The sequence below is a fragment of the Castor canadensis genome, chromosome 6 (assembly GCF_047511655.1).
Source record: "Castor canadensis chromosome 6, mCasCan1.hap1v2, whole genome shotgun sequence".
In the NCBI taxonomy this organism is placed as follows: Eukaryota; Metazoa; Chordata; class Mammalia; order Rodentia; family Castoridae; genus Castor; species Castor canadensis.
In genome coordinates, this window is record NC_133391.1 from 91,514,396 (window position 1) to 91,530,432 (window position 16,037).

Sequence of the window (16,037 nt, forward strand, 5' to 3'; positions counted from 1 at the left end):
ACAGTTTTGGAGCAATTATGGTATATTAAAGTAGTCTAGAATGTTCAAGATCATAGAAGTATTATATTCTTGTCAATTTGTTTTAGAAGTCATGAGCCAATAATAGGTTACAAGTTGAAGTAAGAGACACAAAGTCAAAAAACAGATGGTTCTATTTCATAAGAATTTGCTTCATTTCTTAGGGTTAGTTACTCTTTCTCAGCATTATTTATTGTATATGGATTGGGCAGTGTGAGAGTGTTTACCATGTCTATAAATTACCTGATAAAAATATTTTCAAAATAAACAATTTCGGTATTTTTGGCCTAATATTTTCAGACATATTACAACTGTTCCTGTATTGAGAGGAAAATAGAAATAATACCTATGGCAGAAAATTTTAGTTTTGAAGCTAAAGCTGGAAAATGTGAAACTCAATGTGCAAACTTGCCCATATTTCTTGGCATTTTCTTCATCACAGTTGTTTTTACCTTTATGGCTGGCACTCCTATAACTGTGTCCATATTAAGGTATGTATTATGTTGTGAAATTTATATTTCCTAAGGTAACACGTTGAGTGGAAAGAAAATGGACTCGGGTTTAGCTGGGACTTACATTGACCATTGGTACCAAGTAAATTCAGTCCTAAAAGTATGAGGATTTCTGTGACATTGGTTAAGCTCTGCATGGACTTGCAGATGAAAGAGATGTGAGTGAAGTAATGTGTGAGGATGTGTGTCAACATTGCCTGTCTGGCATCCTCCTGCTGTTAGATTCTCTGCTTGGTTCATGAATCTTCAGTTGTGAGCTAGAGATATGCTTGAGTGTATTTGAGTATCATGGAAATTAAATGTACTCCACATGTGCCAGAATCAGAACATGCATTCTGCTTAAACAGGTGTGTGGTAAGAAATCTTCCTGTAAGTCAGTAAGAAGCTGGCTGTCACCTGGATATTTGTTAGGGTTTTGCATTTTCAGTGGCTCTTTTTCCATATTCTTTTTTTTTTTTGTTTTTTTCGTGGGACTGGGGGTTGAACTCAGGACTTCACACTTGCAAACTAGACCCTCTACCACTTGAACCATGCCTCCTGACCACTTTACTCTGGTTATTTTAGAGTTGGGGGGTCTCAGAAACTATTTGCCCAGGCTGGCCTTGAACCTTGATCCTCCTAATCTCAGCCTCTGAGGTAGCTAGGATTACAGGCATAAGTCACCAGTGCCTGTGTCCTTCTATATTTTTTACAAAAAAATTACTTCCCACCAGCCCTTCCATGGGCCCCCCAGCCTTTCTATATCTTTCCTGATAAACTCTAGGCTTTTCCTTTTTTAGTACTTTGTTCCTTAATATTCACCCATTACTTTGTCATATGCTTTTTGATAAGTGGAAAGTGTTTTTTTTTTGCTTGCTAAACAAGAGCTATGTTTATTTATCCCTAAAGTAATAAATTTTTACTTCATGATAGCAATCAGACTCTCAAACATCCAGAAATAGTAATTAAGGGTTTTAAATGCAGTTATAAAGGTCATAAAAAGTCTGATTAGACTGAGGTACATTTACTCAAAATTTTGAGATTAAGTGGTAGCAATTCCTCAAACAAATGTACATTTTTCAGTATATATACAGTTGGGGGAAGGATGAGAGAGGAATGTGTGTTAACTGGTAAAAATGAGAAGTTTTTCTATTCTAAATTAAAAACATGATATAGTTAATATTACACTAAATGGAAATGGGAGGAATTTAGCAGAAAGGAAAATGTTTTTTAAAAATTCATTTTTGAAAGGGAAAAGAAGATTAAGTCACTTTCAGGTAAAAAGAATCTGACAGACTCCTTGCTAGCTGTCCTTCACCACAAGAAATTTGAAATAAATCCTTCAGCCCAAAATGAAAGATCAGATGGTAATTCACTTATATAGAAGAGAATCACTAACAGCAGAAATATTACGTATTTGATTATTGATTAAATATTTTATGTCGTAAATATAAAAAAATTCATTTTTAAACAATATAGTAATCACTTTTCTATGATTATTTTAAAAGGTTAGTTGATCTCTTTTCTTTCTCACATGACTCTTTGCATCATGTCTTATGCATCTTTGACAGTCATTAAAAGAATTATTATTGAGGCAAGTTGAATATAAGGAACTGTTTTTCATTGGCCCAGATTTGTATCTTTTTCCCATGGGTAGGAATTCAGTCTCAAATTAAATAATCAGAGTAAAGAATATGAATTTTGTGCTTGCAACTTAATAGCGATAGTCAAAAATAAGTGTTATTAGGCAGGTATGGTCGAACACACCTGTGGTCCAGGATACTCAGAAAATTGAGGGAGGAGGATTACAAGTTCAAAGGTGACTTAGAAACCTTAGTGAGACCCTGACTCAAAATGAAAAAAAAAAAAAAAAAGTGGGAACACCCTTTCCCCTTTCAGTTCAGTGGTATAGAACTTGTCTAGCATATGCAAAAAAAAGCCTTGGGTTTAATCCCCAAATTGCCATAACAAAAAGGTAATTTTTGGTGCAAATGCTGGTTTATTATTAATTTTTTATCAAGATTTATCGAGATATGATTAGCAAATGAAAATTGTATATATTTAAGGTATACAATGTAATACTTTGAAACACATATACATTGTGAAACAATTACCACAATTACACTAATATACATATCCATGACCACACAGTTACCATTTGTGTGTGTGTGTGCATGAATATAGTAAGAACATTTAAGATCTACTCTCTCAACAAATTTCAAGTATACAATACTGTATTACTGTTAACTAAGCTCGCCATGCTGTGCAGAACTTACCTGCATAATTGTGTCTTTGCACCCTTTGTCCGAATCACCTCATTTCTTTACTCTCAGCCTTTGGCACTGTTCTACCCTTTACTTCTTTGAGGCTGGCTTTTTAAAGTACCCACATATGAGCGAAGGCCTTCAGTAATTTTTCTATTTGGTTTATTTCAATAGCAATAATGTGCTCCGAGTTCATTCATGTCACAAATGACAGTATTCCCTTTTCCTTTAAGACAGAATAGTATTCTGTACTTCATTTCTTCTGTCCAGTCATTCAGTGATGGGCACATAGGTTGATTCCACATGTCAAGTATTGTGACTGATATTGCAATCAACATGAGAGTCTAAAAATCTCTTTGACATACTGATTTCATTTCCCTTTCACATGTATCCAGAAGTGAGATTGAGGGATCACATGTAAACTCTGGTGTTTTAGGTTTTGAGGAATCTCTATACTAGTTTTGAAACTGGAGTTTTTGACCTCAGATGCAAACTGCTGACCTTCCACGTGTCAGAGTTCAGCTACTAGTCCCTGAATAAAGAGACATGGAGAAGGACAGAAAAAGGAGATTATTAGAAGGCTTGGGACATGTGAGGGAAGAGGCAAAATAAACACTCAGCCCATCTTCATCCATCTTCTGAATATAGACATGAACTTTAATTTTAAATAGACAAAGAATTAGGACAGGAACAAAAGTTATGCAAAGTTAAACAGTTCCAGTCACAGGTGTTGCCTGGTTGGTCATTATCTCTTGTTTTGGGGACAGGTTCTGATGAAGTTATCTATTATCTAGACTTATTGTTGTCTGTCCTGAGGAGCCTTTGCTGTTCCTTGTCATAAATTTCAGTTCCTTGTCATTAAAGATGCTATCAGTTCTGTCATTCCTGGAATCTAAGGTGATTGCAAAATGACTGCAAAGAGAATGACTGAGAGCAAAGATACAAAACTGAGGCAGGGATGCCAAGCTTTTCTCCTGCTTTTAGTTAATTTGTGGGCACCAGTGAGGAATGGTGCTTCTCAGTAAAAGCAGTTTAACACTCGTACACTTCCAGGTCCCTTATTAGGTCCAGGTCCCCTTTTACTTTCATGACTTAGGTTTTTTTCTTTGGTTTTCTCCTAGCTTTCACAAATGAGAGAAAACATGCCATGCATGTCTTTCCATGACTAGTTTATTTCACTTAACATGATGATCTGTAGTTCCAACTATTTCCAGCAAATGGCTTAATTTCATTTTGATAAGGATTTTATTAAATTCTTAGATTACTTTGGGATGTATGGTCATTTTAACAATATTAATTTTTCCAACCATGAATATACAATGTCTTGCCATGCATTTGTGCCTACTTCAACATCTTCATTTTTCTTTCTTTTTTTAAACAAGTGTGTAAGTTTTCCATTTAGTTTATTTTTAAACACTGTATATTTAGATGCTGTTATAAATGGGATTGTTTTCTTAGTTTCCTTTTAGGGTACTTCATTGTTATTGTATAGTAACACAACTGATTTTTTATGTTGATTTTGTATCCTGAAATTTGCTGAATTCATTTGTTCCCATTATAATAGGTTTTTTTTGGCTGAGTCTTTAGGACCTTTTATAGGTCAGTCATATCATCTACAGAGATGGCTTTACCTTTTACTTTCTAATTTGCATGCCTTTTTTTCTTTTCTTACCTGATTACTCTGGCTGAGAATTTGAATGGAATGTTAAGTAGAGGTTGTAGGAGTGCCCATCCTTTTTTTTCCTAATCTCAGAGGAAAAGCTTTCAACTTTTCACCATTGACTATGATGTTAGCTGTGAGCTTCTTGTAAAGTCTTTGTTATGTTGGGATACCTTTCCTTCACACCCACTTTGTTGAGAGGCTTCATGAAAAATAAGTCTTGTTAATGAATGTCTTTTTTCCATTACCATTATTAAAACTCACAGGACTTAGTGACTCTTTTGGGCATTATTTGCAGTATTTATGTTCTGATAGTATTTTTCTTCTCATAATCTCAGCATGATTAAACTATAAGATCTTGCAAATAATTTATTTTTTATGAACATTTACTTTAATGTAGAAATGCTAAACATACTCAAATAGGGAATATACAATACAAACTTACTCAGTCTCATTTGTGTTTAACGTTTCCAGGTGTGTTAACCACAGACAACGGGCTCTAGCATTGGGAATTCAGTTCATGTTGCTTCGATTACTAGGTATGCCATTAAAAAAAAATTATTGATAAATGCTAACTATTGTGATTCATTAGTGTTATCAATTGATTCAGATATGGTATGTGCCAAGAAAATAATTAAAGAGGAAAAGGACAAAATTGTGATTGAAAACTTTTCCGGTGTTCAAGATGTACCATTACTTATGTCACATGAAAATATAATGACTTAACTTTTCACCTACCTAATTTGTTAACTAATGTTTCTAATCCTGATTCGAATACATCTTTAAAAGGTATATTTGATTTGTTTGAAATAAAAAATATGACTTTCACCACATGATTTCTTTTCTCCTTGGTTTTATCTCCATTTATGATACTATTGTGTTGCATTAACCATGAAAAATAGTGAGTTAAAACATTTCAATAGTAATCATGGCATAGATATTGTGACTAGTTAAGAATTGATGGAAGAAAATTTATACTAGAGAATTTTGTAAGGTTACAGATGTAGAAAGATTGAGAAGGAAGATATATAATAAATATAATATTAATATCATTTATTATTTATTAAAACCAAAAAACGTTAGAACATTAGAAACCAGGTAGTTAAATTTTCTCATTTTTCAGATGAGTGAATTAAGGCTCTGAGAGTTTAAAGGTTTGGCCAGAGTTATAAATTAACTGTGGTGGAAGGATGACTAGAAAAATGATCCCTTTCAGTCAGATATTCTTTTGGCTCTGTCATGCTACAGGTCATAAAACAGGCCACATACAGCCTAAACCTTTGTCTAAGAATACTACTTCAAATAATATATTTGATTTGTAATGTTTGGAAGTGTGTGAAGTTTAGCCATCTCTCAGAATCCCTGCAGGACTGCTTCTAGGACCCCACATGTACCACATCCTTGGGCGTTCAGGTCCCGTATATAAAATAATGTATTATTTGCACATGACCCATGCGTATCCTGTCCTCTGTAATTTAAATCAACTCTAGATTACTTACAATAAATAAAATAATGTAAATGTGAGGCAGGCTAGAATTAGAAAAAGTTCCAGGACTCATGTAGGTTGCTCTGGGATGGCCCAGACCACCCTCACTTAGCTGGGAACCACCCATGCCTCTCCCTAATCATTGATTATTGGGTGGGAATCTCCTTGTTCTCCCCTTCCTATAGGTTATCATAGGTTTCAAATGTGCCTAAAGATCAGAAACACGCTCTCTCGGCTTCCGGCTTCCACCTGGGCCATACCATGCTTCCCTTTGTATTTTCTTTTCCTAACTTTTAATGAATTCTATTTACACCCATGTGTCCTGCCATGAGTTCTTCCCTGAGGGACAAGAATTTGGAAGCCTCCTGATCACAGACTGAACCTGCACCACTAACAAATACTACATAAATAGCTCTTAAATGCATTGTTTAGGGAAGAGTGACAAGAAAAAGAAGTTTGAACATGTTCAGTATAGATGAATTGTTTAGAATATTTTCAATTTACAATTGGTTGAATTTGCCAATGTGGAATGTGCAGAGATGGAAATTTAGAGCTCCGTGGCTTCCTGGCAGTGGTGTGTGTGTGTGTGTGAACAGTGTGCAAGTTATCTTGAATATGTATGTCCATATATTATGTCCATATTCAGACCATATACTCATGCACACATGTTCATTTTTAGTTTGTATACACATATGCCCAAATTAGTTTATGCATATGCACCCTCTATACCATATAGTGCAGTTCATCAGACTTATTCGTGCATCAAAAATAATTTGATTTTTTCAAATCAATAATAGTGAATTTTAAAGGCACGTTCACTCATTACATTATCAGAGAAATGATTTAAAATCTTACTAAACTAACATTTCACCAAGCTAGAGAAAAGGATTTTGAAAGCTTTCACAACAAAGAACTGATAAAAGTTTGTGGAAATAAACATGTTTACACTGATTTAAATGTTACCTCATTAATATGTATGACTTTTTGGTTTTTTGTATCAGCTGGAGTAAAAAGAATGAATAAACTAAATGTTAACCCAATATACGCTAGAGATTTCTACAAAAATACTTTTTGAACTGATTAGAAATGCATAATTATATATAATTTTAAAGTATTTTATTTGTGTTTCTTTATCTCTGACTTGTACATGAATTGATTAATTTGTATATGAATATTTGTCTATACAAATATATATAAAAGTATATATATTAACAACCTGTGATAATAAACTTAATCTTTACCTATTTTTATTTTGTCTGTAATTCTTCTAGGCACAATACCTGGACCAATTATATTTGGTGTCACAATAGATAGCACATGTATACTCTGGGATATTAATGAATGTGGAATTAAAGGAGCTTGCTGGATTTATGATAACATCAAGATGGCCCATATGCTAGTAGCCATAAGTAAGTGACATTTTGAAAACTATTTTTATTTTTGGTGTGGAGGAATGGTACTAGGGTTTGAACTTGGCCTCACGCTTGCTAGGTAGATGCTCTACCACTTGAGCCACTCCACCAACCATTTTTTGTGTTGGGTATTTTCAAGATAGGGTTTTGAGAACTATTTGTGTGGGTGACTCTCCTGATCTCTGCCTTCTGAGTAGCCAGGATTATAGGCTAGAGCCATCCTGATAACTTTTAAACTAATGCATTCACATTAGTAACTGGTTGCTTATGTTATAGTTGTGGAAAGTTAGCCCATGCTGTTGGGCCAACATGTAGTCTTCAAGCAGAGGTGAATTGTCACAGCTTGTCATCAGAGGTTTTGAATAGAGCCTGCAATACTCAATCTTAAATGCTTTAGCTCTCATTACATCACATATCATATAATTTTGACAATTTATATCAAACTTTTTGGCAGTATATTTGAAAGCTAAAGAGCAGTTCTAAGAATGATTGTCGTCTAGGTATCTACAGTAAAGAAGAGTCCTTTGGCTCTAAGACATGCAATAAGATTCTTCTTGTAGTTTAGAATGCTTAACAATTTTTATCTTTTATGGTATGTATAGTTTTGGTTAAAAAATTAAGGATCCAGGCATAGCAGAGCATACCTGTAATCCCAACACTCTGAAGACTGAGGCAGGAGGATCGTGAGTTTAAGGTTAGCTTGGAAGACACAGTGAGTTCTAGGTTTTAGGCCAGCCTGAGGTTCACCTTTCTTGAGGTACACACACACACACAAAAACTAGAGCAAGTCATCCAGTTAATATAGTTGGTACTAGAAGTTAAAGTTTAATATTTAAAAATTTAAAAACAATCTTAAGAAATTAGAATATTTAAGTATAGAGAAGTCTTGAATATATGTAATGTGATTTTCATTGCTATTATTTTGGTACGTGTATCAAGATAAGCTTGTTACTCTTACATGTGTTTTAAGCCAGCGTATAGTCTCTGAATTTATAACTATGAAGTAACAGAGTAATCACTGATGAAATCAATACATAAATTCAAAATATAATGAGCATAAATATCTATTAAAATAAAATTAATCTTCCTATTACTTCTACTCACTATTAAAACCCATTTTTATTCATCCTTTTCATGTCTAAGATTTAATTGGTTTTGTTGCTATTATTTTTTACTACAAAACGTGGATAATGAATTGTCCATTCCACTCAGTGATGAATGTGAGAATTTTACCTCCCAAAACATATACATATAGCATCTATAAATTTTCAAAAACAAACCAAGAAGAAACATTGTAGTAGTCATATCAATGTTACTAATCTTCCTAAAAATCTAGAAATGTTTAATCAGTGATTTTTCAAAGGCACATTTTAAAATAAAATATTGATGATTAACAAAGAGAGTTCAGGTTCTGGGAACACTATGTTGTGAGACCACTATTAATTTATTCAAGCGACACATTAAATGCTTAGGACGGTGGCTGGAAGTATTTTGTCTTCACATGGTTGAGCTCGAAGTTAGTCATCTGAGAACCAAACTTGTGAAATAAATCTTAATGTTTAATGTTTTTAGCTGGCTGGCAGAGTAAATGTGATACATTCCCATAGAAGCTTCATCCTATGAGCACCAGAGCCTTTTTTGGAGGCTTTTATAATTATTTTCCATTTTGGAAATTAATATTGTCCAACTTATTCAGGATCAAGGATGGTATGAGATTTTTAACATTATGCTTTGGTAGTGTGAAATTTTTAGATATGATATTGTGTTCACAATGTTGAGCCAGGCACAATGGTACACATCTGTAATCCCAACAGTTAGGACACAGAAACAGGAGGGTCAGGAGTTTGAGGCCAGCCTGTTTCCAAAAAAAAAGTGGAACATGAATTTATTGAATCCTCCACACTGCTTAATTTATAAGAATGCAAAATCATAACCATGAATAAGACAGTTATTATGTACATTTTATTGTTTAGAAAGAAAATAAACTCTAGTTTATCGAATTATATGCAAGTGTTTTTGTTTCTTTCTTCCTAATGATTTTTGGCTTTTTGCCTGGAACTGGTATGTAGCCCAGAATTGAGATCTTCACCTCTAGAGTGCTGGGAAAAGATGTGAACCACCATGCCCAGCCTCCTTAATATTTTAAAATTTGAAAACAGAACTATAATGCCATATAATTCTTCTCTTTGAAACAGTGAGTTTTTGTACATGAAGAATTTCTCAATTCTTTTTTGTTTCTCAATTCTTTCTCATTTTTTAATACCTAAAGGCTCTAATGCGTGATTTATTTTATTTTTTATTTAGGTGTTACTTGTAAAGTTATCACCATTTTCTTCAATGGATTGGCAATATTTTTGTACAGACCTCCACCATTAGGCACAGATGTGTCATTTCAAAGTCAGAATACAGTTGTGATGACTGTTTCAGTAGAACAGGATCTCAACAAAACAGGAAATGAAGGGTGAAAGAGAAAAGGAGATTACAGCTGGAAAATTGACCTCCCTTTTAACGCAGTGCAATGCAGCATTATCTACCCTATATGGTCAATGACATTTTAAAAATTAATGTTTTATAATTGAGTGTGTTTGTGTATGTGTATGTACTCTTCTTTTTGATTTAATGCGGGTAACAGGTCTGTGCCTTCAAAGCCAAACAAAAGCCTCAAAAGACACACATGATCACTTATTTCCTCATTATTTTGTTATGAAATCCCTAACTATTAATAAGAAAAAGAACCAACCATTATTTAAAAGTTTACCTTTAAGGGCTAATGGAGTAGTTCAAGTGGTAGAATACCTGTTAATAAGCACGAGGCCCTAAGTTCAAACCCCAGTACTGCAACAACAAAAAAAGGAAAGGAAAGTTTACATTTAAGAAACATAGTGATGAAGCCAAGTGTGGTGTGGTGGTACACATTTGTAATCCCAGCACTCTGGAGGCTGAGGTAGGAGGGTTAGAATTCAAGGCCAGCCTGAACTACATAGCAAGACACTGTCTCAAAAAGTAAAATAAAGTAAAATAAAGCCAAAAAACCACAGTGATGAAAACATACCCTTTTACTATTTTTACAGCTTGTTACATTTCAATGTTTATTGACAATGGTTTGAGTTGTGGAAAATTTATGATGTGAAAAATTAAAGTTCATGTGATTTCTGGGAATTGTTGAAAGTTTATGAATTTAAAGGCAGCTTTGTAATGTAATTCCTGTTGCAATTCTACATACTAATCCAAATGTTATTTATCACAGTACATTATGGAACTACTCGAATATGGACTTATTATATTCTTTGGGTCTCACTATATTGTGAACACAGAAATGTCACTATAAGAATTCCAGGAGGTAATTTGATATTGCTGATTTTTAGTGCTTAACATTTATGATTCTGTGATAGTATTATTTAGTAAATATATTCAAGATGAGAGAACTAGCTTCAGCAATGAAAAGTGCCAATTAGACATGACATGATTTCTTAATTTTCTGTACACTGATGTTTATATGTTGAATACTTTAATTTTTATTTTAAAAACTTATCATGAAATCCATTACTTGTAGTACCTAAAGTAGTGCTTTGAATATAGCAGGCATCTGAATTGTTATATGATTAAAATATTAAACCCTTCTCTCAAGTATTTATTCAAAAGTTTAAGTATTTCATAAACCTGATAACTTTATAACTTAACTCCATCTGTTCAGGTCATTCCATCTGTCCATGGCTGATTTACTTATGAAATGGAAGAAATAGATAATCAAACATCAACAAAAACAACTTTTAACATTAAGAATTTTACTGATTAAAAAAAGTGCTGAAAGTGTAACTTGGTGGTAGAGAATTTGCCTAGTATGGGTGAGGCCCTGTATTCAATCCCTAGCACTTTAAAAAAGAAAGAAAAAAATAATAATAAAAAAGGAAGGAAAGGAGGGAGGAGAAAGAAAATAAAAAAGGAAAAGAAAGCTAGAGATGATTACACATGATTTTTTTTTTTCAAATTTCTGGGGCTTTTATTTGTTTGTATATTTGCTTGTTTTGTGGTAGTACGGATTGAACTCAAGGCCTCAAGCTAGGCAAGTGCTTTACCACTGAAACCACACCCCCAGCCCCAAATTCCTGATTTAATAAGATTTGTTATCAGGTTTCCCCTACCAAACTTCCTCTAGATTTGTGCTTTACAAATAGTGTTTTATATACACTGTGATCAGGACAACACAAGCTCAGAGTAAATGACCGGCAGGAAGTCAAGCAGAAACACTAGAAATTCACAGAATTTAAGAGGTTACTATGGTCAAAGATTATTCAAGAACTTAGTAGTATTTATAAACTGAAATTAGAGGGGAAGGAATGAGTTTGAGTTAGTCTAGCAAGCACACTTGAATACTAAATGAGAGAAGTGAGTTAGGAACCAAAGGGGTAAACCTGCTTGACTCAGGAACATTTAAATGCCAAAAATCAAAACCAGAAAGCAAGCCAAAATTTTAGATTTTGGGAAGCAGGAAAATTTCAGCAACCAAAGGGACAGTGAAAAAGACAGGCAGGAAATAAACATGACACCTTGGTTTAGAATGTCCCTCCCATCCAGCTGCCACCTGTTGGTGACTATCTGTATGTGTACAGATGGGACTGAATGGAAGAATTTCTGAGCTGAGAGCTAATGGCAAACCCTGAGAAACTCACCGATGAGCATGTGAAATGAGAATAAGAAAGGAAGCAGAATATCTGCACTAGTATACAAACGTACCAATATAGGACCACTTAATTTAGAAAGAAAAGAAATCACACCATACATGGAAATGGTTTGCTAAACAGATCACTAAATAATTGGCATTCATAAGATTTAGTTATCAAGGGCTACATTATATTCAGTATGCTCAGTTTTAAAAGATGATACATTTTTTACAAGCTTTTTAATGAAAATGGTTAAAGGGGACCAGTAATTTTGGCACGTAAAATGAGTCTGGTTCTTTTGTTTATAATATACTTATTTGGAAAGAATACTTCCTTTCATGACTAAATGACACAGACACTACTATAATTTATAATCATTGTTTTTACTTCTACTTAGATTACATGGGTTGGTATGCTCTTTTTAGAACAAAGTTTTTCATAATCTGTGTTTTCCACAATGTACAATTATTTTAAAGTAAGCTTGAACTTAAAAGTTGACATAAGTTTGTACATAACTGGAGAATATATAGCTTAAATCTTTTAACATTTTGATTTTTTTTAACTGCAGAAAATACAAATATAAGACTTATACATGGAAAACTCTGTATACATTCGACTTTACTATGTAAATTGGAGGAAAATATAAATACAATTTAAATATATTTTCTTTCAAGTTTTTCTTTGTTGAAAACAATTATAAAAAATGTATATATGTAACTTTTATTAAATCAGAATGTTTGTATTACATTGTTGTAAGTATTTGTATTAAAAGCTTTCCATTATTTTGACAAATTACCTGAGAAAAATAACTTAAAGGAACAATTTATTTTGACCCTCAATTTCAAAAAGTTTTAGACCATGGTTACTTCATGCCATTATTTCTGGGCCCATGGTGAGGCAGAACATCATAGTGGGGAGCAAAGTACCTCATGGTGGCCAGGAAGCAGAGAGAGAAAGAGAGGAAGGGGTTACAAAAATATACTTCTCCCAACCAGTCCCTACCTCCTAAAGTTTTAACCACCTCCCAATAGTGCCAACAGCTGGGGACGAAACCTGCAATACACAAGCCCTTGGGGGATATTCCAGATGCAAACTATAGCCCTGACCTTTTTTTATTGTGCTGGATGGGGTATACTGTGGCATTTACAAAAGTTCTTGCAATATATAAAATATATCATACTTAAGTTCACTCCTTCTATCATTCTGCTTTATCATCTCCTCCCCTCATTCCTGGAACAGTTTCAACAGGTCTCATTTTTCCATTCACATACATGTGCATATAGTATTTGTACCATATTTCCCATATACACCCTTTTCCCATCTCCTCCCCCATCCCACTGGTACCAGCCTCCCAGGCAGGATGTGTTCTGCCCTCCTGTTCTCCTATTTTCTAGAAGAAAAAAAAAAAAAAGACCTTTTTGTTTATTTAATATAGCTACACAGGGAGTTCCTCATGACATTTCCATGTATATATGTATCATAACCTGAAATGGTTCATCTCTATTTTTCTTCTTTCTACCTTAGTCCCATTTTATAGTGACTTCAACAGATTTAAAAATTTTATATTTACTCTTGAATAGCGAGCACATCAAGCAGTCACCTTAACTTCCTTCCTTTACCCTCCCCCTCTAGTATGTGACCTCTCCTTAGAGTGATCTATTTTTAATGACATAGATTTTGAAATGTGGCTGGTGTCTATTCCTCATAGAGCCTGATGACAAGGCAGGGGTGAATGATACAAAGGAGAACAACCAGAACTTCAATCCACAGTGTCTTTTATGACCTAATTTTAGAAGTGGCATACCATTCCTTGTAGGGTATTCTACTGGTCATACAGACAGCACTGCTAATTTTCATTGCAACTGCAAAGGACCTTCATCGTAGCATGAGATTCATATTTGGTTGAATAAACTAGGGAGGAGAAGACATCTTTAGAATTCTGATTACTATACCTGATACAATGTGGGAGGAAACCACACAAATGTGTGAATACCAGGAGGTGAGATCACTGAAATAATCTTGGAGCCTAGGTACCATGCATGACTTTATTGTTTTGAATAAGTATTGGCCATTTATTTTGTAGAATATCCCTTAGTTTGGGTTTGTTGGATGCTTCCTCATGATTTGTATCGATAGTATATATTTTGGGTAAAAATTTTGATGTCTTGTTCTCCACCTAATATTAATAAGTGCATAATGTCTGTTTATGATGGAATGTTGATGAGTTGCTTAAGATATGTGTCTCCCAGTGATGACTACTTTAGTTTTATTGTCCCCTTTGTTATTAAGAAATGTCTCTTGGAGAGACATCTGGAGACCATGCAAATATGTTATTTCTCAGCAAACATCCAGCCACTAATTTTGGCATCCATTTTTGATTCTTGCATGTACTTAATGTATTTTTTACCAATACTAATTTTGTATTTCCATCAGTTATTTAATGTATATTAACTAGGATTCTACTCTAAGAAAGAGCTACCTATTTCCCTGTTTATTTAAAGTTATTCAACTATTTCAAAATGTAAGTATTAATTTTTTACTCTCAAATTGTTTTGTATTTGTTTTGTAAACACAATTACAAATTGGTAACTGTATTTTTTTGTTGTTTGCTTACTTTAATTTTTTGTTAATGTATTCACATTAATATCTTTACTTTTTTTTTTTTGTAGTACTAGTAGTACTAGGTGGTACTAGGCAGGCACTCTACCATGTGAGCCATTCTGCCAGCCCTTTTTGTGTTGGTTATTTTAAAGATAGGGTCTTGCCTTTTGCCCCAGCTGGCCTGATCTTGGTCCTCCTAGTTGTGTTTCCCTACATAGCTGAGATGGCAGGCTTGTACCACAGTGCCCCGGCTGGCTTTTAACTATGATCTTCCCAATCTCTGCCTCCCATGTAGCTTGGATTACAGGTTTGAGCTACTGTGCCTGGGCAAATGTTTATATCTTATTTATAGTGTGAAGTCCTTTAAACACATTCATAAGTGTTTCATTAAATATCCCAAGAGGTAGGAATCTTGGAGAAGTATCTTTAGAATTATGTCTAGCACATTTGATATACATATAAATTAGCATCAGTGTTACTGCCGCTATAAGAAATTTGATATGCTGAGAACGTTTGGAAGGTGATATGAGAATCCCATCAAATCCTTTCTTAAAGTGCAGTTGTGCAACAAAAATAGACAAAATTGTAGAAAAAATGATTTTAGGATTTTGGAAATCAAATAAAGGCATGCAATAAATTAGGAGTATGTACTCATCAAAAAAAGCTACTACCATTTGGGTAAGGACAGTGGAAATCTCTGGGGTACTAGCCTGGGGATGCTCCCATCCTTTTACCAGCTCCATCATCTTGGCAAAAGTATAAGAGTGGGACAGAAAGTGGCAACCAGCAGTTTTACTGGTGGAGGAAGCTAACCTGACTTTGAGTGGAACACGGTAAAACCAATGACCCCTTGAGCATTTTCTCAGACATGAGCAATGTCAAAGGACAGTCTTGCAGCTAAGCCTAATGTTGAGATGCTGGTAGAAACATCAATACCAGCAGACTAGCAAGAAATTTGTAGGGATAGCTGCACTCCATCACAGAGAAAATTCAAAGTTTGCTACAGTTTACTTCTACTAACAAAAGTATGAAATATTAAAGAAACAAAAGATCATTTTCCATACTCAGAGAAAATTGTTGATGGAACCTGTCTTGGAGGAGACTAATATTAGCCTTAGCATGCAGAGACTTCAGCACAAGTTATTATTAATATGCTCATATAACTGAAAAAAATCATGCTAAAGAGTTAGATGAAAGTATAATTATAATAATTGACTAAAGAAGCATATCAATAAAGAAAGATACATAAAAAGAACAAAATAAAATTTGGATTTGAAAATATAATAACGTATTTTTCTTTGTAATTTTGAGACTAGAACCTGGGGCCTTGTGTGTGCTAGGCAAACACTACCACTGAGCCATATCCCAGTCTGAGAAGTATAATAAATTAAACCAGAAATTCACTAGGGAGACTCAGTGTTAGATTAGAAATAATAGAAGAAAT

The 16,037-nt window shown here is 34.0% G+C and overlaps 1 protein-coding gene across 1 annotated transcript in view; it reads left to right on the top strand.

The window, feature by feature from the left end:
• Slco4c1 (solute carrier organic anion transporter family member 4C1) overlaps positions 1–12,927 on the top strand; it is a 54,022-nt gene extending 41,095 nt beyond the window's left edge. The window contains exons 10-13 of the mRNA XM_020184728.2: positions 319–509; positions 4,908–4,972; positions 7,191–7,328; positions 9,636–12,927. Of these exons, the coding sequence (XP_020040317.2) occupies positions 319–509; positions 4,908–4,972; positions 7,191–7,328; positions 9,636–9,796 (555 nt within the window). The 3' untranslated portion in view covers positions 9,797–12,927. The remainder of the gene's footprint in view (positions 1–318; positions 510–4,907; positions 4,973–7,190; positions 7,329–9,635) is intronic.
• The last annotated feature ends 3,110 nt before the right edge of the window (positions 12,928–16,037 follow it).